At 40.0% G+C, this 24,385-nt stretch overlaps 1 protein-coding gene across 4 annotated transcripts in view; it reads right to left on the bottom strand.

Moving 5' to 3' along the window:
• The window catches only part of IL6ST (interleukin 6 cytokine family signal transducer), a 34,274-nt gene extending 10,112 nt beyond the window's left edge, over window positions 1-24,162 (bottom strand). Inside the window, exons 1-10 of one of the 4 annotated variants that reach the window (XM_075739353.1) lie at window positions 23,946-24,162; window positions 16,164-16,244; window positions 14,737-15,048; window positions 12,233-12,365; window positions 10,893-11,053; window positions 10,400-10,551; window positions 8,840-8,999; window positions 2,458-2,540; window positions 1,204-1,423; window positions 458-634 (exon numbers count right to left, since the gene is read on the bottom strand). In XM_075739353.1, the coding sequence (XP_075595468.1) occupies window positions 458-634; window positions 1,204-1,423; window positions 2,458-2,540; window positions 8,840-8,999; window positions 10,400-10,551; window positions 10,893-11,053; window positions 12,233-12,365; window positions 14,737-15,048; window positions 16,164-16,230 (1,465 nt within the window). In that variant the 5' untranslated portion in view covers window positions 16,231-16,244; window positions 23,946-24,162. Of the gene's footprint in view, window positions 1-457; window positions 635-1,203; window positions 1,424-2,457; window positions 2,541-8,839; window positions 9,000-10,399; window positions 10,552-10,892; window positions 11,054-12,232; window positions 12,366-14,736; window positions 15,049-16,163; window positions 16,245-23,427; window positions 23,571-23,945 lie in introns of those variants that run through there. The other 3 variants (XM_075739352.1, XM_075739355.1, XM_075739354.1) reach the window with 3 other exon arrangements.
• Window positions 24,163-24,385: the final 223 nt, after the last annotated feature.

Raw genomic sequence — 24,385 nt, 5'->3', positions numbered from 1 at the left:
GTTTAATTTATTTTAAATTAAAAGTCTTTATCTGTCTGCAGCACTAAACCCCAAAATTATTGATTTTAGCTACTGATCATAATCTGAAAAGAACTGTAAAGCTGATGAAGTTTCATTGTTTGAACTGAAAGAGGGATCAGAGAATTTGATACTGAAGGAACTCAACCATTTCACTATTTTAATGGTTTCCAAGAACAAGACTAAAACCAAAATGCAGATAAACCCCCTTGTTGTTTCATAATACAAATTTCAAAATGCAAGATTAGATACACTTTTATATTTGACAAAAATATACAGATACTCCTACACTCATGATAAAGAAAAGCCCTCAACATTATCCTGGATACCTGTCCAACATTGAAATTCTAGTCAGCATGAAGATGCTCCTCACTTTGAGAGTACTTAGTAGGTTTTTAAAGTGTTCTACATAGCATTTATAGACTTATGAGCTAAATACCTTTTAAGTATGTTCCTTGAACATTTCCTGGTTCATTCTGCCATTCTATGATGCAGTCAGAGCTGTTGGACACCAGACACCATTCAATCACATATTTAAGAACATAACTGTTAGGAGCAGTCCACCCTACCCACAACTTGCCATCTTTAGGTAGCGTTCTAACATTCTTCACAGGAGCTGTGATGAAGAAAAATAGAGGAGTGATAAATATTGATGTTCTTTCACTAGATATTAATAAATATACATAATAAAAAGAAACATGAACAGTAGGGAAACAGTGGAAGCAGATGACAGAGCAACCAGGCAAGATACTGAAAACATGGCAGAGAGACTGGGACAAGAAAAGAAAGAGGCAGGGAGATGAGAAAGCAGCAAGAACAACAATAATGGCAAGAGGGTATATACATGAAGTAAAGGATGTTTGCTTCCCCAACCCTTTGATTTTTCAAAAGAAAACAAAAATGCCTGTTATATTAAGAAAAGAAACAACAGGGAATATAGCGCACAGTACCTCTAAGGATCAAAAAACCAGCAAAATAGCACACAGCTTCAAATGAACCTGTCAGTACATAAATCCAGACATTCCCTAGTATACAAATGGTAGCATAATAAGGCATAAGAATGTAGACACATTCAGTAATGCTTTAATTATGTGTCCATGTAAAAGGTACCATTTTACAATACTGAAGAGTTATTAACAAAAGGCATGCAGATGCATTTGAAAGAGACATTACTAGGACACTAACCTTTTAAATTACTTGCTGGGATAAGTAAAACTGATGGAGGGGATGCCCCAACTCTGTTATGGGCAATCACAGTCACTTCGTAAGTTCCATTTGGCAGCTTTAACGTAAGGTTGGTGGTATTAACACTGTATTTCTCTGGTGGACTGGAGAGAGATGATTTAGCTCTGACAGTCACTTCATACCACGAGATTACTCCATTGGCTTCAAATGGCTCCAATGCCTGTTAGAAACACATCTTTAATTAGACTGACGCTGAATAAACGTGACTCAACCTTTATCATCTTTGATGCATAATTTCAATATCTGAGCAAGCCCAGTTATGTAGATCAAATAGCTGCACATTTAGGGAAAGTGCAAGTAACCTGCGTTCATTTCTGTAAAGCAGTAACTTTCAGAAGTATTTCTGGTTCAAATCCTCTTTTTCTTGACTCACAATCCTACATAGTAGTTTAATAAAAGCTATTCTGTTAAGACTGCAGAACATGTGTTGATAAAACCTGCATTTTGTGTGACTTTCAACAATTTTCTTTTAAGTTTCTTATGTCATTGTGCTGTAAACTGTAAAGCAGCACTAGTCTTCCAATTCTAAGCTAAAAAATGTCAAAAGTGGCACGTGGCATACAAGTCACATCAGAAAATGATGCCATATCAATATACGTGTAGCTTCACACAAGCCACCTAGTAATAGGTGAAAAAGTAATACTAAAGAGACAGCTAGATTAAATGTGACAAATTTCACAGACCAAAAGAAAGCAACAGATGGGTACTGACCAAAATTGCATTCACTTTCCCAGCTTTGGGCTAATCAGCCAACTAAACACAGCAGTCTGCTGCACACAAATGTGCAGCACTGTATTTAGTAAGTTTGGCCTCAGGAACGTCTCTAGGCTTAATGGGTTTTGTAGCTGAAGCATCCCTGTCCAGACAGCATTACAAAAGGCAGAAGGCACTTTAAAAACCTACTTGTTCAAGTGGGAGTTTCCAATTCCACACACTGCTTAAGAACAGCAAGTCAGGAATCTGAAAGTGGATTCTGTATACTCTGGATGACAGATGTGTGTCAATGGCCTTTACAGCTGTACTTTTAATTTTTCATAACTAATTATTATAATAAGAATATTAAAGTCACTTCTTGTATCAAACCTGTACTATCCTATCCCAGCTATCCGTTTGTTGTTAAGGTAAATTTTGCCACTTAAAACCTCATGTTTTTAAAAGAATGCTCATTTCCTGCAGTCTACCACATTGCTTTACCTTCCACATCAGATGCACAGTCCAGGAAGCTGGTGAGTGAGATGCATCAATGATCCTCCATATGGGTGGTCCTTTAGATGGTTCTGATGAAAGAAACAATGCATAGAAATATTTTTATTTAATCTGTTTGAATTCATCCTTTGACTACCATTAGATGCTTACCTCCTGTTTTTTAATATACAAAAAAGTTTCTTTAGATCCTTAAAGAAGATAATGCTTGGTATATTACGTGATACATAATTTGTGATACCTGTTCAGCTGCTTCTTAATATCACATCTGCATGGAAAGATTTCCTGAAGGGATGAGCAAAACACCAGTTCTGCTCTAAGTGTACAGTACCGAAATAACTGAGAGTCACCATGCTGAGCATCAGCAGCAATGGGCTGAAGATGACAGTGCTGAGTGGGGCATGACCAAACCTACCCTGTGCAGCCTGTGTCCAGAGGCACAGGCCCTGCCTGTCTGTGTACTGCAAACCTTGCTACGGCCTGTATCTGCAACACTCTCCGTACCCCTCAGTGTCAAGTCACCTAAAAAAGCACAGACAAGTTAACAAGAATTCCTCAAGTTTCCTATATCCTTTATGCTAAAAAGCGTAACAGAACTGCAGTGCTTTTGTACAATACTACAATATTATCTGGTGTCAGCACTGTAAGAAAGTCCAAATAGTATTTCCACTACACATTTCATTTCAAAGTAGAATTAATCAACCTATTACAGTGCATAAAGCAATGTGCAAATAGTGGCCAATCTTTTGTGAGGGCCTTAGCCCTAATAGAAAGATGATCTTAAAATGCGTTTACATTTATACTCTTTCTAGACTGTATTTTCTCTGGAAGTTCTTTTACTGCATTTTTATGTTAATCATTATGATTTTTTGGCTGGTTTATCTCCAAAAAACAGTATCAAGTCCACAGTGTACATCTTGGTTCTCATGCTTTACCCCAGGAGGGAAGAACTGGGAAATGAGGCAAAGGGAGCTCACTCTTAACAGTCTTATTTGAGTATCCTGATTTGATTCATGTGAAACAGAATCAATTGTACATCTTGCCTAATACAGATCACAAACATGACATGCCTTATGTTCATTTCCTACTATAACACCTTTGTTCTGAGACTAAGGACATGGGTACATAATCGTTAATAGCAGTATTTTTGCAAAGCCAGTCACCACAGCAGAACAGCAATGCAGACTAAATAGGCAGGCAGTCCTGAAATCCTTATTGCTCAGGCTGAGATAGTAACCATAGAATAAAAAAATCATACAATCATTAGGAGTTGAAAACTAGTGACTAGAATATTGAAAGAATCTTTTACAATATATCATCCAGAGAAAGTAAGTTTTACATAGAGCTGAAGCAATGCCATTACATACAAATAAATTTCATTTTATTTACACAAGTAGGGTATGTACTACAATCTTTTTCTTACTTCTCCAATATAAGATTACATGTGAATTCAGTCAAAACATTACTGGGAACTCAATTATGATAAATAATGATGCATTTCTGGTCCTTACAGCAGCCTTCCAGTACCTGAAGGGGCCTACAAGAAAGCTGGAAGGGGACTGTTTACAAGGGCATGGAGTGACAGGACAAGGGGGAATGGCTTTAAGTTGACAGATCAGATGTTAGAAAGAAATTCTTTACTGTGAGGGTGGTGAGGCACTAGACCAGGCTGCCCAGAGAGGTTGTGGATGCCCCCTCCCTAGAGTGTTCAAGGCCAGGATGGATGGTGCTTTGGGCAACCTGGTCTAGTGGAGGGTGTCCCTGCCCATGGCAGGGGGGTTGGAACTAGATGATCTTTAAGGTCCCTTCCAACCCAAACCATTCTGTGATTCAGTGCAGTTAAGCTCCAAGCATGAAGTGGTGTTTTGACAATGAAACCTGTATTGGTTTAACTCTGTTTAAAAGACATACACTGAAATGCTGCACTAAATAGACTGTTTAAGAAGGAAGCACCTTGGAAGGCACTAAGGACGAGGTAGGATATTACAGAAAGGAAACCAGGAAGAATGCAAGCAGGAAAGGCTAAAGTACATTAAAAAAAGTTAGTCTGACTTAGAAGCTAAACAGATATCACCAATTATTTGTAGTAGTCAGAGGGAAGAACAGACTCCCTACTAAGTGTCAAGCACACAACCAGAAGATCCGTTCACTGGCTCCATAGAGGATCAGTATAGGCCAGAAACAAAGCCAATCTTGCAAGGCTATCAAAGTAGGAATGAAATGGAAACGGGACCAAGCTAAAGTAGCTTACTCCTCACAACCCTAGAATTGGAAGAATTTCTAACTGATATTAACCAAGTTCCTGGAAAAAAACAGACATAAAATCTCCACATCACTTAGTTCTCTTTAAAGTTATAAATCAGCAAGTGATTCCCAATGCTGCTGCTACTGATGATTCAGGAGGAAGCTAAACAAGCTTTTAAAATCAACTTCCTTTGAGGGTGATTTACCAATTCTAGAATCCCCAGAAATCACACAGCATATTATTGTAATATACACAGCAATTCAGCAAACCTGCTCTGCTGGATATGCTTGGCTACAGTCACTATTTGGAAGTGCAAAGTAGATGTTTCTTGATAACGATTAGGTAGTAAAACAATTGCCAAAAGGCTTCAAAATTGCTGGAAAGCCTGCATTATTCTTCAGCATCATGACTGTACATTGGCACCTTTGCATTTAAGAATTCCACTGAAACGTCACTTCATAGATACAGTACTTAACATTTGGAAACATAACACTTTGATAAAAAGATATGGAAATACAGAAGTATACCTTCTTGAACGTAATAGTGATAAGTACACCTGTATCTTGGTAGCTTGCTACTTAGACAAACACCAAATCTTTTGAATGCAGAAGGCAAGCAGATGTGGAATCTTCTGGTATATGGTCTAAGTCTTAGACAAGCACAACATCTAAAAGTCAGTTTTATAATTTGACTGGAAGCAATAAAAATGGTATAATAATGGACACTTAAGTGTCCAGTGTCTGCTTGTTTCATTTAATCTTTGCAATAGGCAACTGTACAGTAAAAAAATAATTAAAAAATCAATTAATAAAATTTTGGTACATGTTTTGCCAAAATTCCAACTTGAAGTCCCTTATGTGAGCCCAACACTTGGTAGATAAAGGATCAGGGAACTACAGATCTCATGAGCTCCTTTCCAACTTAAGTTATCCCACTGTCCTATAAATTTGCAAATGTACCTAGGCATTTGCAAGAGGAGACCACAGCTCTGAAGTTATCTGTAAGCAAACTCAAAATAGCAAATTATTTTACTGTCAACTTATTGCTACAATAGTAAAAAAAATGCTAACTGATTAGCAAGTAATGCAGAAGTGTGACTACCCTGTTGTCATGTCATTAGGAAGGGTAGCTACAATGTTAAAATGCTGTTCCACCAGCAAAAACCAGACTCTTTACATTTGCAGTATATCACAACTAATGACACAGGCTTTCCTCAACAGGTTACTGCACACTGAAATGAGTTCATTTTATCTTTAGCAAGAAGCAAGACACTAATGCAGTGTGTTCTGACACCAACAGAGGTTCAGATTCAAGAAGATACCACTTAGCATCTCTCAAGCATCTATTAAAGACATTAAATTAGTTCCAGTTCATTCTAAGTGGGCTATTCAGATCAATAACAAAAGGAAAACAGAGCACAGAAAGCTAAGTTACACATCAAAGCCTGGGGCTTTTATCTGGAGAGGAAATTAAAGGGCTAAAGGCATAGGTCTAGGTTGTGTTTCTATATAGGCTGCATGTGGTTTTGTTCTGTTAATTGACAATGTCAGAATCTGCTATTTAAGAACATGATTTTTTTATGCTGTAATAAATGCATGGGTGTGATTTTAATATCAGTGTTCCAATAATTACTGCTTAGTTACTGTTGTGCAACTTTGAGAGCAGCCCTGAGGAGAAGGACTTGGGGGTGTTGGTGGATCAAAAGCTCAACATGACCTCCCAACAATGTACACTTGCAGCCCAGAAAACCAACCATATCCTGGGATGCATTAAAACCAGCATGACCAGCAGGTCGAGGGGAGGTGATTCTGCCCCTCTACTCTGCTCTTGAGACCCCACCTGGAGTACTGCGTCCAGCTCTGGGGGCCCCAATACAGGAGAGACATGGAGCTGTTTGAGCGAGTCCAGAGGAGGCCACGAAGCTGATCAGAGGGATGGAGCACCTCTCCTGTGAGGACAGGCTGAGAGAGTTGGGATTGTTCTGCCTGGAGAAAAGGTGGCTCCGGGGAGACCTTATAGCAGCCCTCCAGTACCTAAAGGGGCCCACAGGAAAGCTGGAGAGGGACTGTTTACAAGGGCATGGAGTGACAGGACAAGGGGGAATGGCTTTAAGTTGAAAGAGGGCAGATTTAGATTAGATATTAGGAAGAAATTCTTTACTGTGAGGGTGGTGAGGCACTGGAACAGGTTGCCCAGAGAGGTTGTGGAGGCCCCATCCCTGGCAGTGTTCAAGGCCAGGTTGGATGGGGCTTTGGGCAACGTGATCTAGTGGAGGGTGTCCCTGCCCATGGCAGGGGGGTTGGAACTAGATGATCTTTGAGGTCCCTTCCAACCCAAACCATTCTATGATTCTATGAACTTTACTTTGTATGAGTTTACAGTTGCTGCAACAATTGCTAAGTCATGAAATGCTGCAAAACAAAACAGCCAAACAAAATTAAAAAAATATCAGTTAAGAGAAAACACTAAATATACTCAACTAAGGGTTCTGGCACAACTCAGTGGCAGAAGGCACAGTCTCTGTACTTAAGAACAAACTTGCAGGAGAGCCTCTCTAGTGAGGAAATACTGCAATGACTTCCGTGAGCTGTGAGGTATAGAAAATTCGTAACACTGAGTTGTAGCTACTTCAATGCCATGGTACAGATCAAGAAATGCATGCGCTCGGAGCAACTGGAAGCAGTCACTGAAGTGAAATGAAAACATGCTGTGGAATGCAGTGGATACAGATCTTAGACAACACTGAGTGCACCAACAGTCTCAGTGCCACTGTTCTGAAGGACTATGAGTCCAGGGCAACAGAGCACAGCTGCACAACATACAGTTCAATGGAACTGGACATAACAGCTGACTGGAGATTCACAAGGATTTGAAAGGCCAGCCAAGTTGATGAGCTGGTTGTAATGTGAACAGCTTTGGTGCACGGCAGTTACTTTGCAATGGTGAGAATTTGTTCCACAAGGTTCTTAAGCATTTTTTTTTCCCAGGGCTGTAAACTTAAAGCTTAATCTGGTAGTTTGCTATCTGTTGTATATCTTTAGTAATCAGTTTATACTTTGAAGTTGTACATATCCTGCTTGCAAAGTTCTTTTGTGAAAGACTAAACACGATCCAAATGCTGCCATGAAAGAGCTGATGCTGATAAGAGGTTTCCCTCATTAAATGAGGACAGCAGTAATTCAGTGTTTAGTCCTACTGCAAAGGGACAGAAGTCCAGACCTACAAGATAACTCCAATAATTATGTAATCAGGAAGGGAAATTATAAGGAAAGTTATTTTGTGATTAAATATAGCCAAAATAAAACCATTTTCCACATAGACTCAATCTTGCTTAAAGTCAGCAGTTTACACATGGCATTTTCATTCTTACACCTCCCACAGTGACAACCGTATCAGTGATGAGCAGCAAGGCTCTCGTTTACAATATTCTATGCGCAACAATCAAGTGGGTAAAAGACACTGCAGAGGCAGCTGTGACTGACAAGCAAGAAAGTGTTGTAGATGCAGGATACATTGGGAAACATTAAGAGTAAACCAGAGGGTTTTATTTAGATGATTTGGTGCATAAGAGGCTATACTTCCCATATGCACGTTATTTCCTATCATTGCTTTACTAAGTTTGTGAAGAAGTCTACGTACCCTATATGACTAAAATCTTCTATTTCGTACTTTCTGATGCTTGTTCACCTACGACTTTATCTAATGGTCTCCTAAACAACATGTTGTTCATAAACTAAGGCAGTCCATCTACCAAAACCAAACTTTCACACAGGCAGAATAGCTTCTGTTAAAGAGGATAACCTTAAGAACAGAAAAAAAGCATGGAGGCTACGTATCTTCTAAAAGACTATGAGAATATAACTTTCTGTTGAGAAAGCTTTTCTTCTCTACCTCCTGTTGTAGCTGTTTTCAGGGAGCACCTCTAGATTAGCTTTATGGGAAGCTATTCTTGTGCTCCCTGGAACGCATGGGTTAAGTCAGTCAATACTGAAAGTAACTCGGGAGAGCCTTGTTGTATATACAACCAAACAGCTCAACTTAGGATACATAACTTCAGCTGGCTATTGTCAAACTACTGAGCACTCACACTTTTGGAAAGTCAGTAACCTACTTTCATATAGTACTTACTATCTTCAGTGGTGACCCCAGTTTTCTCTTCACTCCAGTCACTCCAGTAGCCTACTCCATCTTCCTTCATGCAACGAATTGAAAAGACATACTCTGTGTAGGGTCTGAGCCCTTGAACACTGAATGAAGTTCTTGGTGAAGCTGTATCTTCTGGAGGAACCTATAAATGGAAGAAAGATCTTAGAGGCACTGATCAAAAATTGTAAAGACAAGTTCTGTGCTACTATAGCTCCCATCCAAGAGCACTCCCCAACCACATACACACCCAATACAAACAACAGTTTTCCTCCCCTCTTATTTCCAAAAGCTTCAACTATCAAGGGTCATAGTTGTACGTATTTACCAGGTATAATACAATACATACACTAGAATAGTTAAGTGGCTATCTCAGGACAATCTCTGATTTTGTGTTTTCTTTTTTAGTTTGCATGTCTCTCTCCTTTTCCCATATAATTCTTCTACATACTGATCTGCAATATCCTGCCTCACATTTCAGAACTTTGCTATGTTATCTGTTTGATTGATTGCAAAATACATGTGCTAGAAGCCTCCAATAATGCCAGAGAATCCAAGATCATTGCTTTCGCTAATACAGAACATTGTTTCTTAACTGACATTGGAAATAGTTTCTTTTAGAATAGTTTATACTTTTGCTAATAGGTGAGTTTATTTTCGTATGCTTTTTTTTTGATCTTAGATTAGCAACACCCAGCTGGCTACAACCTCCTTTCAAGTAATTGTAGGCAGCAATAAGGTCTCCCCTCAGCCTCCTCTTCTCCAGGCTAAACAACCCCAGTTCCCTCAGCTGCTCCTTACAGGACTCGTGCTGTAGACCCTTCACCAGCTTCGTTGCCCTTCTCTGGACACGCTCCAGCACCTCAATGTCTTTCTTGTAGTGAGGGGACCAACACTGAACACACGACTTGAGATGCAGCCACACCAGTGCCCAGCACAGGGGGACCATTGCTTCCCTAGTCCTGCTGGCCACACTAGTTCTCATACAAGCCAGGATGCTGTTGGCCTTCTTGGCCACTTGGGCACACTGCTGGCTCATCTTCAGCCAGCTGTCGACCCCCAGGTCCTTTTCTGCTGGGCAGCTTTTTAGCCACTCTTCCCCAAGCCTGTAGCATTACATTGGGTTGTTGTGACCCAGTGCAGATATTGCAAGTTCAAAAAGGCATCCCAGCACTGTACAGTGTTTGCCCAAGCTTTCAATGACATTTAGATCAGTAACTTTCCATGTGCATGGGAATGTAGAAGTTAATGAATGTTCTAGAAGTTCCATGTACAGAATAAAAATTAAAAATAAACATACTGCAACATGATGGAGAGGACAGCAGAGACATCCACAAAGAAAAGACAAGGTCACTGTACTCTAGATTGTGCCAAAAAGCCTGGATCATACTCTTTGTGAACAGGCCAGTAAACACCTTGGGAGGCCACATAAGGCCTAAGAATAATTAAGTGAATCCTCTGAATTGCAGCAGTGAGGGAACTTCTCCAGTTTGACAAATGGCTGGGTTACAGCAGAAGAGTGACAAGGAACATTAATGGTATTACCTGCATCCAGTTTGTGTTGCCAATGATCCTATAGCGAATATTGAATTTCAGTTTCATCACAGCTGCTGAAATCCTATTTTCCCAGGAAAGCTTCAGAACAGTAGGTAGTATTCCTGAGTTGACTGTTAAGTTGTGTGGAGACAGAGGTTTAACTAAAAAAGAAGAAGTTAGAGTCAACTCTACAGTTGTATTTTATTATGCCTCTAGCAGTTGGTACACTATGGTGTAACACTACCACTAAAGCCTTCCACAAGCTCAAATAGCTGCTACTTCACAATAGTTTCTAAAGCAGACTACTCAACAAGAACTTGCTATCTGAATTGTGATCAAATCTCTCACCTTCCATACCTTTGTCCAGCACAATTCAAGTTCTAGTCAACATTATTTTGGCAGTATTAATTTTTTATAGTGAAGAAACATTAACATACCAATTCAGCAAAATGTACAGAAGCAGCAGTTATGGACTACTAATGCTTTAAGAGGCAATAGTTACCAATTTCAATGGGATCAAGAACAAGAGGATCAGATTCAGCCTTCCCAAGAGCATTTACTGCTTCCACCCAGACCTCCAGGTTAACAAAGAATTGGACGTCACTAATCGTGCAAGAATTGTTTACATCTTTTGGTATACAGTCAGGAAAGTTCTCTTGTGGCCTAAATAAAAGAGAAGGAAAAACAAGGTATAAAGCAGTAAGTTTGGTTTCCTTTAGAGAATCTTTTTAAGTTGACTAGACTGACCAATCAGTTTAGCTCTTCTGTTTCCCCTCTGCCATTATCTTTGTAAGCAGATGGGCAGGAAGAAAAAGCAAAGAGACTAGAATGGCTTGTTCAGCCACAAATGCATGATTGCATTACAACAGAAACTAGAATAAAATCTCTTGATGTCAAGTCACATATCTTCAAAAGCACAAGCTACAGTATTGTAATTATAAAGTTGTATAAGAACATGACTTCGCTTAAGATCAATTCTTGATACATTTAATCAAAAGCAATATGGCTAGTAACTAGAAGCATGTTCATGAATGAAAAGATGTCAGTATTACCTGCATACCCTTCAAGAGTACAATGTTACAGCTGCAACACATCATCATTTCTGTTCACCATCTTCTGTTACACTAACAGCAGATAGTTCTATGGGCATCAGGAGATTTACAAAGAATTAAGTTTTTTTTTTAATCTATCCATACTTTTACTACGCTTTTTACCAAAAGACTTTAGTGGAATGGTGTGGACGGAACCAGCTGTAGGCAGTCATTCGTGTTTCCAGAGCACAGCAACAATTCTGTCAACTCCATTTTAAACTACAAGAAACTATTTGAAGAGTGAAAAATACTTAAGATCATTTGCTTTCACAGGAGAAATACTTCTGCTGAAGCTTTCATGTTAGAATTGTGGACAAACACCATTCTGAATTCTTAGGAAGTACCAAGTAGATAATACCTCTATAAAATCCAATCACTATATGGCTGTTTCTCTACTTAGAATGGTTTGGGTTGGAAGGGACTTTTAAATGTCATCTAGCCCGATGCTCCTGCAATGAACAGGGATGTCTGACTTGTTTAGAATAGCACAGAACAGCGTAAAATATATAAGTCGGGTCCAGCCACTTAACGATTAGGTGTACTGTACTCAAGCCATACTAATCATGTATCGGAAGAATGGAAAAATAGGAGATAGCTGTTACTTCAGAACAAGTGCAACAACAAAATTTCAAGATCGACTTAGAATTACTTTAAATGTGAACTTCTTCCAAGGTATCAAGAAATTTCAAGGAAGTCTAGTTTAGCCTACAGATATTCTTCAAAGTTATTTATTCTACAGAGGGCTACTTACCATCTGTATTTCAACCTAAAGTGAGTGTCCAGGAATGTATGCCTTCCAGGGTTCCAAGTACAAGTCATGGGATATATGAGTTTTGTCACCTGATACACAATGCAACTTAAGTTCTTGGGCTTCTCTGGGGGCACTGTACAGAAAAAGTTAGCGATAATTAATCCATATACACATTTCAATCCAGTAAGAATCATGCTAAGTGTCCCATTAGAGCAATTTCAGTGAACATCAGAAGTATTTATAGTTAGATTTATTTCTACAGGAGGGGGCAAAAGTGCTAAATACCATCCAGCAATGGAAGTCAAGCAGCTTAACCAGTTGCTCTGAGAAACAGTAGGCTGTATAAGGAGCAAGCACCTGACAGTAAGGAACAGCACAGAAGATTTTTTTATTCTTTGAGGCAGAAAACCTGATATCAAACATCTTATCTAAATCTATTTTAATTCACACAGAAGAAAATGCTAATGAGCACTACAACTGGATTGGTATATGTTGACTTTGCCAATAACCTGAGCTCTAACGCAATGGAGATAGACTTATTCTCCCCCACCCAAGCTACAGAAGGATGCTTTAGCTGCGAACATCTACAAGATAAGGTATCTTCATCAATGCACTCTACTAGTGTGCAAGAAACCTTCCGAGTGCAGCTGAACTTTTTTTTTTTACTTCTTAAATTCAAATCATAGCATACAAAGTTTGTTTCTAGCTGTTAGAGTATCACTATTTACAATAGTACAATATACTTGAAGATCCTTACTTCCTTTCAAGGAGAATGCTATTTTCAACACAACTACCTTATGAACTTTATAGTTTTGCTCCTGAATAGTCGTATTCTTCTCAAACCTGTTATTCTCATTGTTTGCAAAATTTCTCTTTAATTGACAGTATGAAAATACAGTAGCTTTAAATACAAATGCATTTCGAGATTCATATGTGAATTACAACTGCAGAATGTTATCTGTACTGTCATTCAGTTTATCACCTTAAGATATTGTATCTGTCCCCACCTTTCCACATATTTTTCCTGTCACATCTTTTCTGGTAAGATATTTACTCCTCAGAAGTTGAAATAGAAAACACTGTTGTTCTGTGAAAGCATTTTGTAACTCGTTCTAGATCTACCTTAATTTAAATTGTGAACGCAAGCCAGCCTTTTGTACACAGACCATGCAGCAACTGCAATACCTTTTGCCAACACTAGGAGGCAACAGAAGTCATCAGCCATTCATATCCTGCTATGACAGACAGTTGAACACTTACTTCATAAATGGTCCACCAACTAATTAAGAAGCAGTATATTCAGTTATTCATGTTGCTTTCTCAAGACCTCCCTCGTGTCTCAAAGAGCACTTGCTCAGAACTATGCAAGTGCTATCATGCTTGAACAAGAAAAGTTTATTAAAAAATACTTTTAACTAATTATGTATAGAGGTAGAGTAATCCAAGTAGTACATTCCATCCTTAAGGCAGTTCAGGTTAGCTTTAGTAATACAGATGGACTAAATATTTCAGTCCATTAATGAAGTAAACATCAGTTTCACAGTGTTGTTATGAAAGCAGGACACGCAACCTTATTGTATTTCCTTGAACACTATAACAGAAGCCAGAAGTAAGGAAAGTTAGTTGATCTCCTAGGATTTATTTCAGTTAAATTCACATCTTCTTTCTGTAATTTAAATATTCCTGTTTCAACATTTTTCTTTTGTTTTCTGTTGTTCTGTTTTCTTCCTATTTCAACATTGAGATACTCAAGTATTTTCTGTTTTTAGAAACTTTATTCTGTGCATATTTACCAGCTTTGATGGTGTCGCAGTTTAACCCAGCGGGCAGCTAAAACACCCACACAACCATTCGCTCACTTCACCCCCCCGCAGTGGGATGAGGGAGAGAATTGGAAAACAGGTAAAACTTGTGGGTTGACATAAAGACAGAAAAGGAAGATAATTAATAAATAATACAAAACAAGTAATGGACAGCACAATTGCTCACCACTTGTAGACCACCAATGCCCAGCTAGTTCCCAAGCCATGGTCCAGCCCCCAGCCAGCTTCACCCAAGCTATATACTGAGTATGATATCATATGGTATGGCCCATATCATGTTGCCCTTTGGCCAGTTTGGGTCAGCTGTCCTGGCTGTGTCCCCTCCCAGCTTCTTGTGCACCCTCAGCCTCCTTGCTGGCAGGGCAGTATGAGAAGCCAAAAAGTTCTTGACTTAGTATAAACACTGCCCAGCAACAACCAAAACATCAATGTTTTATCAACATTATTCTCATCCTAAAACCAAAACACAGTGCTATACCCATTACTAGGAAGAAAATTAACTCTATCCCAGTCAAAACCAGGACAGATAGGATGTAATTTGACAATGCTTTTATACAGTTATCCAGCAACTGAGAGAATGGAAATATGTGTCTCAAAATGTGCACACTTTCTATTGTTTGCATTCTCCTCAGAAGAAATTTTCTTAGGACCAGAGTAAAAGGCAAGAAAAATAGTACTTACAGCCTATTGTAACTGTAATTCCATAAATGTTCTGCTCGATCTGTCCATCTGCTAAAATGTTGCATGTCAGAGGAGTTGCTAGTGAAGAAGTGTCATTAAATGTGACACTGGAAACTGTTCTGTTTATTTCACGATACTGTTCTTTAGGTACCACTCTATTTTTAATTTTCCAAATAATTTGATTAGCATAGATATTGCCAAAGTCAAGACAACTCTCATTCAAAATGCATAATGCTGTGAAATTAGAACCAAGGGCCAATACAGGAGACTCTGGAATGATGTGACCACATGACTGTACAAGTCCACCTGAAACTAAAAAGAATTGCATCTTTATTAAAAACTACAGAGCATTCCATAATCAATATTGCTCATACAACACAAGTGTAATGTTAAAATACTACCTGTGTCTAAGCAGGAAATGAATTAGTTACTTGACAGTTATAAAACTGAAATGAGTGGACCACCAAGGAGATTTAAGGGGTAAAACCAGCACAGTGTTCCCTAGACTTTGCAAAAGCATTTTACCAAGCAAGAAAAGCTCTATTAATAAACAGGGGCCTTTAGAGGAAAAGGAGAGTCAAGAATTGAATGTTTAGTATGTTTTGAGGGAGGCAGGTAATATACTTGAAGTTACTCCTGCAGTTAAAAAAGGTATCTTCTGTTGAGAAAGTTAACAATAAAAAATTGGGATAAGCATGCACCTTTGTTGTGGTGGACTAGTTTTAGAAGAATTGCAAACAGTTAAATACTTGATTTGTCCATTTCAAAAGCTTCAGTGTATATACCATAACCATATTTGTGAATTATAGTGAGGTCTGTACATTTCATAGTACTCTTTTACCAAGGAACTTCAACACAATAAAACTGTGACTATTGCTGTGGAGGCACATAAAGACAAAAGCGTCAAGTTTTAAAGATGAAATAGATGACTGAAATACTGCCTTGAATCAACAGCCATACTAAACATCTTTTGAGGATGATCACTTGCTATACAGTAGCAGTGGCTGACAGCTCTAACTTCTAGCCTCGCTACACTACACTAGTTCACTGGCAGCTTATTGCTTTAACAGCATCTAGTCTGATGAAGACGTGCTTTCATTAGGTACCATTTCACCACTTGAGTTTGATACAGTGACCAGTTCCACATATGTCAGTGGAACCAAAGGAACCTTCCACTGACCAAAGTTGCTCTTCACTATCTCTGTACACAGATGAGCAATGAATAGTAGTAGTGACTAGTAGTAGTAGTATTTAACATGCATTATTTTACCATAGTATTAAGAGTACAGACTAGGTCTCACTATCCTAATACACCTTGCTTTCTGCTCCCACCCCACAAATATCTAGACAAAAAGCAAGTATGTGCTTCAAGTACCCGATTAAAGAAGTTCTACATGTATCTTGTATTTGAGACACAGAAGTCTTACCTTCAAGGGAACAAATACTCAAGAGCAGATATAAGCCATGGACCACCCAGTTCCACACAGAAAACATGCTGCACAGAATTCCTGTAATGGAGAAACATTTTTTTTTTTTAAACTATTACTCTTCACTTTAGATCACTGTCAAATTCAGACTTTTATTTCGTCTATGACAATTTCTCAGGTACGCACATTTATTTTCCTGAAAGAGTTAGTATCTTCTCACTCTAGAGAAAGAATGGACATACTGTTTCCATTTTACTCACTGCTGTAACAAAATTCAATGTCTACTTAAAACAACTAATACAGTTTAAAGCCTCTTTAGTTACAAATTTAAGAAATCCATCAGCTTAAGGTTTTAGTGGCTTACATGGAAACAAACCTCACTGGTACTTCTGTAGGAGGTTCAGTTAGAATATAGAACATAACACTGTGGCTCAGGTTTTAAAACAGAACCTTACTAATACTTACCTAGCTATCAAAGCACTGATATAAATGCTTTGCACAAGGTTCAGAACAACTCTCCACAAGCTATGTGTCTCATTCACAAGAGTGACTTAAAATACATTTAAGAATGGAAGTGGTGTGCTTTACAATATCAAGAATTGTTGACTACTATACAAAAAGTATTAACTAATTACTCAAAACCTTACACGGGAGTTTGTAATTCCTCAGAGGTTGGAAAGTGTTTTTTAAACTCTTATGCTCTTTATTTCTATATCACAGCAGAGTTCACTTTTTCTCTGTTTTGACAATTCTGTAAAACAGTTTCTCTAAACTGAAGCATTCACAGACTAGCTTCCACTCCAGTTGTTTTGAAGCCATAAAGTCTCTTCTGGATTTCTCAACTTGCAGTTATAAAGCAGACCTAAACTGCTAAAAGCAAGTGACCATTCTCTGCTAAGAATATCAGCTATATTATTTTTAGTTACATTTATGCATCTTTACAGGAATAGGTAGATTGGCTTAGTCAAATAGGGCACTTAATCCATAATCTGATCTCTGGAAGCAGACTTCATACTGTTCTTATAGCTAGAACCTACACATAGAATTTCTAGGTTTATTGAGACTTGAGATGAGACTGCATGTAGCAACCCTGCTTCTGAAGTTTTATTTTCACTAACCTGACAAAGCTTCTTCGGAAACTGACATTCTGAGCTTTACCCCTATAAAAGGCAACTCACTAAGAAGTTCAAGGAATTCCACAGTATTCCCTAGAAAGGAAAAAATTTAAAAGCTACATTTACTATTATCAGAAGGAAAAGAAACTGCAATTTATGGCAGGAAATACTCCTTTGCTTTGGTTGCATGTAGTTTGTTATAAAGACAGAAAGACACAAAGCATTTCGTATAGATCAATAAAACTAGACAAGACAATTTAAGCACTGATGTATCAGTACCAAGCTAGAACCTCATTCCTTAGGCATCAGCATATCTAAGCCCTCCTTCCTTTTTTTTTTTTTTTTTTCCCCAAATAAAGGTAAAAAGTATAAGGTAAAGAAAATCTCTATTCACAAGAATTGGAAACCAACAACTAAACAAAAGCCAATCTAAAAATCTTTACAGCAGTCTTTGTAGGGCTCACCTACATACATGTGTTTCAGTTGCGACTGAAACAGCTACTATCAGAACCACTCAGCAGTATCTTTATTTGCATCTATATTTGTGAGTTCATCACTCAAAGCCCTCCAAAATTTTCTATGTAGAAATTTTATAATAGAAATATTGCCAATCATGTTAAGAAGCATTTGCATTTGTAACTAGAATTTTGTGTGGGTTTTTTTTAAACTAAATAACAAGACTTATTTATAATCTGACTGTAGTTGTATGGAGTTGAGAATCAAAATACTGTTCATTTTTTCTGTGTTACACTCAAGTACTCTCACTGGGCTGGATATGAAAACCATTACACAGCTTTAAGTGCAATACATCTTTAGATATTTATTACAAGCATACAGCAAGAGAACTAAACCTATTGATTTTTTGCTTATGGATGTAAACCCTTCCAATATCTGGAAGAAAAAAAAAGGTTTCTACCTACCCACACCTTTCTGCATTTTAAAATCCCAACTGGTTGCATAAACTTTAATAAATTCACATGGTGAATAAAATCAAACTTAGAAGAATATTCTCTTTGATTTAGGTCAGACACTGACTAAAACCAGCACATATGAATCTATTTTAGTGTCTTAGCTTACTCTAAAATTTATCAGAAATACTGCCTGCTACTTAAAGCTTGTTGTGCTCTATCAAGGATAGACCTTAAGAGTTGTTATTTTAAGTGAGATTCATTTAAAGCTATTTAAGTTGAACAATGTGAGCTGCAGAAGATCTGAAACTCATGAGAGCCCTGAGAGCAACTACAAGCTAGGTGGACAGAAGCTGCAGCTCTGCTTTCCCTGCTAATTGCCAAAAGCTGCAGATTAAGCGCAGAAGCAGCTTCCACAATGAAGACTAAAGAATGAAGCAGATTGAGAACGACAAAAAGGAAAGTTTTTTTAAAAAATATTCAATATAGCATTTCTCTCCCATTTGCTATCATGATTACAATAATGGCAGTGCCAGCTAAGTATTACATCATTACAAAGTTACTGGTTTTCTTTTTTCTAATGATTTATTTCAGGTTAAGTGATATTTCCACAAAACTACTCAAAAACTACTGGTGTTAAAGTCATATTAAGTCATATTAAGTATAGTTCATGTTAATAAAAAATACTGTGAAGCACCTGAAAGAACATAAAAGCCAATACTTAAAAAGCAATAACCAACTTAACAGAAGTAAACAATAATATAGAATGATAATGTTTTGCTCTAAAGTATAATTTATTTTTTTAATAAATAAAAATAAGATGACTTAGTATTTTTAAATAAATGGCATTTCTATATTCAACTGTCTTCCAGACTTGGAATACAATATTTTAGTTGTCCTGAGCAGATTCATTTACATATGGTAAGCTGAAGTCCAAACCTCTACTACTTTACACTTTGGAAAGTTTAGTATCTGTTTTGAGGGAGCAAAGAAACCCTCCACAGTTTATAGTACTTATTCCACCACACTCAGCTCCAGAAAGGCAAGAGAACTCAGACTCATGCTCCATCACCTGCAATGGAAAGTGAAAAGCCCACTCACAGGAAACAAGCAGTTCTGACTACACAGTGTCAAAATCATGCTACAGTTCAGCATATATCTGCTTTTAGGCTGCTCTGATGTATTTTACTTTTTTCCCCCTGCTGATCAATGTAGTTTGAAGAGTGAAGCTACACACCTCTAAACCCACAAAGGAGCTATTGCAATCCCTTCTAATTGTGCTATTTTAAAAAACATCAGTCCCTCTGGCTTTTACAAGACTGATTCTTCATGGAAATTTAGTTCTAGGGAAAGAACAGTACACTTATTTACACTACGCACTTCCATCCTAGATGAAAACCATAAAACAAGAAAAATTAGGGCTTACAACTGACAAAAGGAGACATACTTCAGAATAGTGTGAGAAAGATACTTCTTATGGAAACGAGGGTTTCCTAATCTGAGCATACACAGATGCTCAGGTGCACATGGTACAGAAACCCTGCCTATAAGCTATACCAAAACTTAAAAAATAGTGCCATAATTCAAAAGAAATGCTGCTAAACATCAATTGTCCACCATTAACAACTTTAAGTCAGACTAAGTTGCAAGTCTGGGCAACAGAATCTCAAGAGTTTCAGCAATTACGCAGCACAGCCCAAAGTCTTCTGTTATACAGACTGGGGCAGCGTATTAGGAATCCAAGGCAAAAGTTCAGCCTGATGCTTAACTAACACAGAAGCAGCTAGTCAGTTCAGAAGCTTTTTTTTTTAAAAAAAAAAAGGTCAAATCAACATTTTATCTGCACTATGCAGTTGTTGTGGACCACTAAGTGAAGAGTAAAGGGAAACAGAAAGAAACTGATATTAGAAGTTTGTCAGCTTACTTTCATAGTGAAGTCTGCCAAAGAATCAAAGTCCATCAAAATATTACACAGTAAAAACAGGGTAAATTCAGAACTGCTGATGCTTCTTAACTTGGAGAACATACATTACTTTAAAGAGGAAAAAAACCTGTGAAAATGCTGCAGTTTACTGAAGTAAAGACAGACATATGAAACTCATATGCCATGAGATCACCCCATTTAATGTCTAAATCATATGGAACTTCTATTATTCTTCACATCCTGCTACCATTTTGAAAGGAAAGCACTAAGCCTTTATGCCTGAACCTTAAACTGATGCTTCAGACAGTGTCCTATGGAAAGCTAATGCTTGACTTTAGGGTCATTATTAAATCCAAAGTAGCAACAGCATTGAGTTTTATGACTAACCTGTGAGTAACATTTTTTGAAGAAGTATCAGGCATTCATGCAAAACAGATATCATTATTTATTCTAATCAGAGAGAAGTCTTACAAATTAACCTTATTTCATAAATCATGAAAACTACCCCAAAATGAATACAGTTATATGACAGATGATGAGTTATCACCTCTCCATTTCAGAGTGGTAACAATTACTGTCCAAGGGATCTACAAATGACAATTTCAGTTTAAGAATAACATATTCTTGCCAGCAAAACCAGCTTGCAAGGATGACTAACACCACAACCACCACAGGAAGGTGTTAGGTCTATTAAAGTTCATCATCACATCAATCACAAAAGCCCAAAGGTTGCTAGCAAATGGATTTCTAGAAATTCCTCAAAAAAAAAAAAAAACCCAAACCCCAAAATAAGAGCTAAGCTTACAACTTCAAGTGGTAATCTCTCACTAAGAATCCACATAGCTCAGACAGACAGACCAAGGAACCAATACACAAGTGATACTGCATACAGCAGCTACTGCTTGAGGTTTTATAACAAGCCAGATAGTACTTAAAGCCCATCTAAAAGCTGTAACTATCCTCAAGGAATTTTGACTACTCAAGCTGTAACTGCTTTCTAATTAGGAGTATTTAATCTGCAAGCTTCCTTCCTTCCTCCAAGCTTACTTCCTTCTTGGAAATATTTATGAGACTCAAAAAGCCCCAAACACCTCTGAGAGAATCACTTGAAAAAATCTTAGATTATATGCACAGAGTTTTCTGAAATTCACTTTCATATTTAAAATACCTATACACAAATTGTATGTCTACTCTTCCACAAAATAGGCAAGCCATTTCTCCACATTCCTTTGCCTCTAAAGGAGGCTTCTCCCTCCTTCTGGGGTTTTAGTATAGCACTCAATAAAACCCCCAAAGAGGCACAGACTAAATGATTGAAATACCTCATTAGAGGCACCAAATATTTGCTTGCAAGAATTAAGTTCTTCTTTCTGGTACCTTCTTAAACTGCAGATCACTTTCTCTGAAATACTTCAGCAAGTAAGCCTTAGTCTAAAAACCAAATGAATTTATACAAAATAATGTCTCAGCATTCCGTGTTCTCATCTTGAAGTCAGACCTTCAAGACTGACAATCACCAATGCTGGTTCTCTAATTTAGACAGTTCTTGCTAATATAAAAATCATTCTAAAAAAAAATTGGCCAAGAGGTTTATTTATTTACATACAACTGTGCTAGCGCTAATCCTCCAAAGAAGCAGCACAGGAGACAGCATATCTCCATGTTGTGTACAGACTTATAAATGTGCATGTATCCTTTCTCCCCTCAAAAAATGCATATATAGGCTTTACTTGAAGAGACTGCATTTCTAGACATGTAAACAAGATCCACCTATTTATTTTTAATGCTTAACTCCTAGGAAGTAATTAAGTTTTCATCATCCTCTCCTTTCCTGTTGTGATACACCAACATACAGATTAAAAGTTTGTTAAGTTCAGAAGTTACACGGTTTTAGCAGATACCTTTTACAGATCATTATTCCTCTAAAAGTAGCACTATTTAGGAAGTATAAAATTTATGTTCTATAAAGGAAGAGAAGGTGAAAGAAAAAAGCTTGTAACTCCCAGAAGTATCTCACCTGTGGACTCCCTCTTCCCCCCCCCTTCTCATTGGCAAGACAGATCACTAATGACAAAACTAAACCCCCACAGCATTCTACTACCAGATTTCTCCTTCAGAAATGCCTCAGAAGTAACAAGCAGCCACCAGCTGGCAATCACCTTGTCAGCTTAAAACAAGGATGGAAACAGAGACTGGGATTTATTCTCCTCTGCACTGCCAGCACACTTGGCAGACCGCTTTCCTTTGTGACTCGGTTTCATCATCTGAAAGATTAAAATAATGAAACCATTTTTCTTTAGGAAGGGCGTCAGAGACCCAGTGCAAGAATGACTGGAGCTCAGGAGCACACTGAAGTTAGCAGACGACCCAGGCTGCTCACTGCACCCGTTCCTCCCTAATTCATCAGGGAATCCCTGTAGGAGTTGGACTGGGTGTAAAACACTTTCTTTCAAGGCTAGCAGTTTTCTACAGGCAACAAGAACAGGCCGCTTGCGGTGAAGGCAACAAAACGTAACGCTTTGCAACAAGAAAAAGTCTGCCGATGATATGGCCAAGCTTGTAACAGTTCAAAAAGCCCGAAACACACGAGTCCAGCGAGAGTCGCAGCACCTTTATTAATTAAGACTGACGGCATTAACAACCACCACACTGGAGGAAAACCCGGATCATCTTTGGTCTCGCCCTCCGCGCCACGCCAGCAGGTCAGTAAAACCGCATCGAGACAGGGGAAAGGCTGCGGATGGGGCACCCCAGCAGCTGGTACTACGCACAACGGCAAGAAAACGACTCGGCAGCCCCTCAGGCCCCCGAACAGAGAAGGCCTTCGGCGGCCCGGCGGCGGGCGAGGCCATATTGCATTTTAAGCGCCACCGCCGGGCCAGCTCCGTCAGCGCCCGCCGAGGGGAGGCGAAACGCCGCTGCGGGGAGCGGGTGGTGGCACCGCACCTCCTCACAGCCCACCGGGCCGGGCCCAGCTCGGGAAGAACCGCTCACGGCCGCGGGCGGGGAAGACTGCGGCCGGACGCCCCCGCCACCGGGGTGGAGGCGAGGAATCGGCTCGGTAATTGAGTGGCGCAGGGCTACCGTCCTGCCCCCGGCCGCCAGCCAGCCCTGGCCGAACGCCCACCCACTCGCCAAGGCGTCCCCGCCCGCGGCGCAAAGCCGCCTGCCGAGCCCGACTACGGCCCAGAGGGGAAGAACGGGCCAACACAGCCGCCAACGGCGGACGCCCCTCAGGGAGACGGACACACAGAGGCGGCGAGGAAGCCGAAGAGAAGGGGAAAACCGCCTACGGCCGCGACCCTCTCGGCCCTTACCTGGCGCTGACGCCGCCAGCCCACGGCGCCCCATGCCCTGCAGACAGCCCCTAAATAACGGCTCCGCCGCGCCGCGCCATCGCGCCGCCGTCCTGCACGCGCGGCCCCACACCCGATCACGCTCCCTCCCCGCGTACCCCCCCCCCCCCGCGCCCTTCCCTTCTCGACCCGCGCCGCCATTGGCACACAAGAGCCGTGACGTTGCCGAAAGGGGGCGGGGGGCGGAGCTTCCCGTAACGCGCCGGCCCGTGCCAGGATCCCGGGCGCGAGGGGCGAGCGCGGCCGGTGGGGGACGGGAAGGGCGGCGGCGGTCTGTGAGGGGAGGCGGGTGCCCACGTCCCCCCCTCCCGGCCGCCGCCATCTGCCCGGCGCTCCTCGCTCCTCCCCCGGAGAAACGCTCCCCGCAGGGTTTTCCCCTCAAGGTGTGTCTGTGAGAACAGAGAGGGGCTTGAGAGCCCCCGCTTCCCGCGGAGAGGTGCGGCAGCGCAGTCACCTCTGTCGCCCCCTGCGGCTCTTACCTGCGCGGTGGGCGGCAGCGGCGGTACCCTTAGCTGAGGCGAGCCGGCCCCTGCCCGAGCCGCCGCCGGCGAGGCCTCTGGAAGCTTCTCCTGGCCCTTAGCCGGCCGGGCCTGCGCTGCCGGCGCGGCGGGGGTGTCCTGGCGGTCAGGACTGAGGAGCGAGCAGCCTTCCCAGCGTTTCGCAAGGCTCCCCTGGGAGCACGGGCGGCTGGAGAATGGTCTTATCGGCAGCAGCGGTGTTAGCACAACGTTGTTATCGAGAGCAGTCCGTAGAAAAGGTGTTTGTGGAAGGCTGGGTTCCTAGGAATGGTCCTTAATATAGAACATTTAATCAGGATCCAGGAAAGCCTCTGGGTTCCCTCGATGCTTATCCACGTACATTTCTTCCCTCAGTAACCCTGAAAAATGACTTTTGTAAATGGGACAAGGTTGTGTGCTCT

This window comes from Balearica regulorum, chromosome Z, assembly GCF_011004875.1.
Source record: "Balearica regulorum gibbericeps isolate bBalReg1 chromosome Z, bBalReg1.pri, whole genome shotgun sequence".
Taxonomy (NCBI): Eukaryota; Metazoa; Chordata; class Aves; order Gruiformes; family Gruidae; genus Balearica; species Balearica regulorum.
The sequence above is the reverse complement of the archived record's forward strand: the minus strand, read 5'-3'. Positions and strand labels throughout refer to the sequence as shown.